The sequence below is a fragment of the Apteryx rowi genome, unplaced genomic scaffold (genome assembly GCF_003343035.1).
Source record: "Apteryx rowi isolate R43461 unplaced genomic scaffold, aptRow1 scaffold_1498, whole genome shotgun sequence".
NCBI classification, from domain to species: Eukaryota; Metazoa; Chordata; class Aves; order Apterygiformes; family Apterygidae; genus Apteryx; species Apteryx rowi.
The window spans coordinates 15,292-16,839 of NW_020447750.1; the positions used below are offsets into that span (position 1 = coordinate 15,292).

Below are 1,548 nucleotides of genomic sequence, written 5' to 3' on the forward strand. Positions count from 1 at the left end.
GGGGGGGGGGAGGATCTCCGCCGCCCGCCGTGGGGCTGTCCCCACGGTGCATCCCCGGGACGGCTCCGTGCCCCTGCGGCTTTCGGCAGCCCCTGCTCCGCTGCGGAGGATGTGCCCGGCGTGGGCTGCCGGTGCATCCGTGGGGCATCGCTTGGCTGCATGGGCTGCTGCAAGCACTCGCCTGCGCCTGGCTGCTTGGGGGGGACGGGTCGGCTTGGCTCCGCCGGGGGGGACAGGGCCGTGGGGCTGCGCCGTCGGTCACCCGCCTCCCCCAGCCCCGCGTCCCCGGCACACGCATGTGCCGGGCGACCGAGCCGGCCGCGGGCTCATCCCAGAGCGTCTCCATCCCGCCCGGCACCGCTCCTGCCCCGGCTGCGCCCCGTCCCCGCCGTAACGCCGTCCCCAGCTTGCAGCCTGCTCCGCGCCCGCTAGAAACCCGGGAGGAAAAGGGATCCCCCCCCCCCCCGCCTCCGTGCGCCCGGCCGATCCGAACCCCAGCGCCGGCCCCTCGGCTCACGGCGCTCTCCGCTTTTGTCTCCCTTCCGGCAGAGTTTAAAGCTCAGGGGTGTGGATCGCACCCCGTACCTGGGGGACGTGGCCGTGGTCGTGCATGCCGGGAAAAAAGAGACGGGGACGCCCCTGGCGGATACGCCCACCCGGCCGGCCACGCGACACGGGGGCATGAGGGACCTTCACGAGTCCAGCTTCAGCCTATCCGGTAAGAGCGGGGCCGCAGCGAGGGGCCCCGTGCCGCGTGCGGCCGCCGGGCCCCCGCGAAGGAGGGGTGCAGAGCCACCCCGCGGCAGGGCGCATGCACACGCGYGCGCGCGCACGTGGGGACGGGGCGCTTCCCGCCCCGCGGCAGAGTAGGGAGCCGTCCCCGGGGCCTCGCCGGCGTCGCACGAGGCACGGGTGCTCGCGCACCCTCGCGCGGCCCGCTCGCGGTCACCCTGTCCTGGCGGGGGGGGGGCTGCGCGGAGGGACGGCGCCCGCGGGGTGCAGCCGCGCGGCTGCCGGCGGTGCCGTTCCCGGGGGATGCTGGCGGAGGAGACGGTCCGCACAGGGAGCGGGGAGCAGCTGGGGACCCATGGGGATGCTGGTGCGGCCGTTCCCGGGGGATGCTGGCGGAGGAGACGGTCCGCACAGGGAGCGGGGAGCGGCTGGGGACCCATGGGGATGCTGGCGCAGCCGTTCCCGGGGGATGCTGGCGCGGCCGTTCCCAGCAGATACCGGCACGGCCGTTCCCAGCAGATGCTTGTGTGGTTGTTCCCGGGGGATGCTGATGGGGCTGTTCTTGGGGGATGCTGGCGCAGCCATTCACAGAAGCACAGAATGGTTGAGGTTGGAAGGGACCTCAGGAGATTGTCTACATCCAACCCCCCTGCTCAAGCAGGGTCACCTAGAGCATGTTGCACAGGACCACGTCCGGGCGGGTTTTGAATATCTCCAGAGAAGGAGACTCCACCACCTCTCAGGGCAACCTGTTCCAGTGCTCAGTCATCCTCACAGGGAAGAAGTTTTTTCTCATGTTCAGATGGAACTGTCTGT

General features: G+C 71.8%; 1 protein-coding gene across 1 annotated transcript in view; it reads left to right on the forward strand.

Moving 5' to 3' along the window:
• Positions 1–1,548, forward strand: part of DPYSL5 (dihydropyrimidinase like 5) — a 15,071-nt gene that overhangs the window by 9,856 nt on the left and 3,667 nt on the right. Inside the window, exon 10 of the mRNA XM_026058671.1 lies at positions 550–718. Within this exon, the coding sequence (XP_025914456.1) occupies positions 550–718 (169 nt within the window). The remainder of the gene's footprint in view (positions 1–549; positions 719–1,548) is intronic.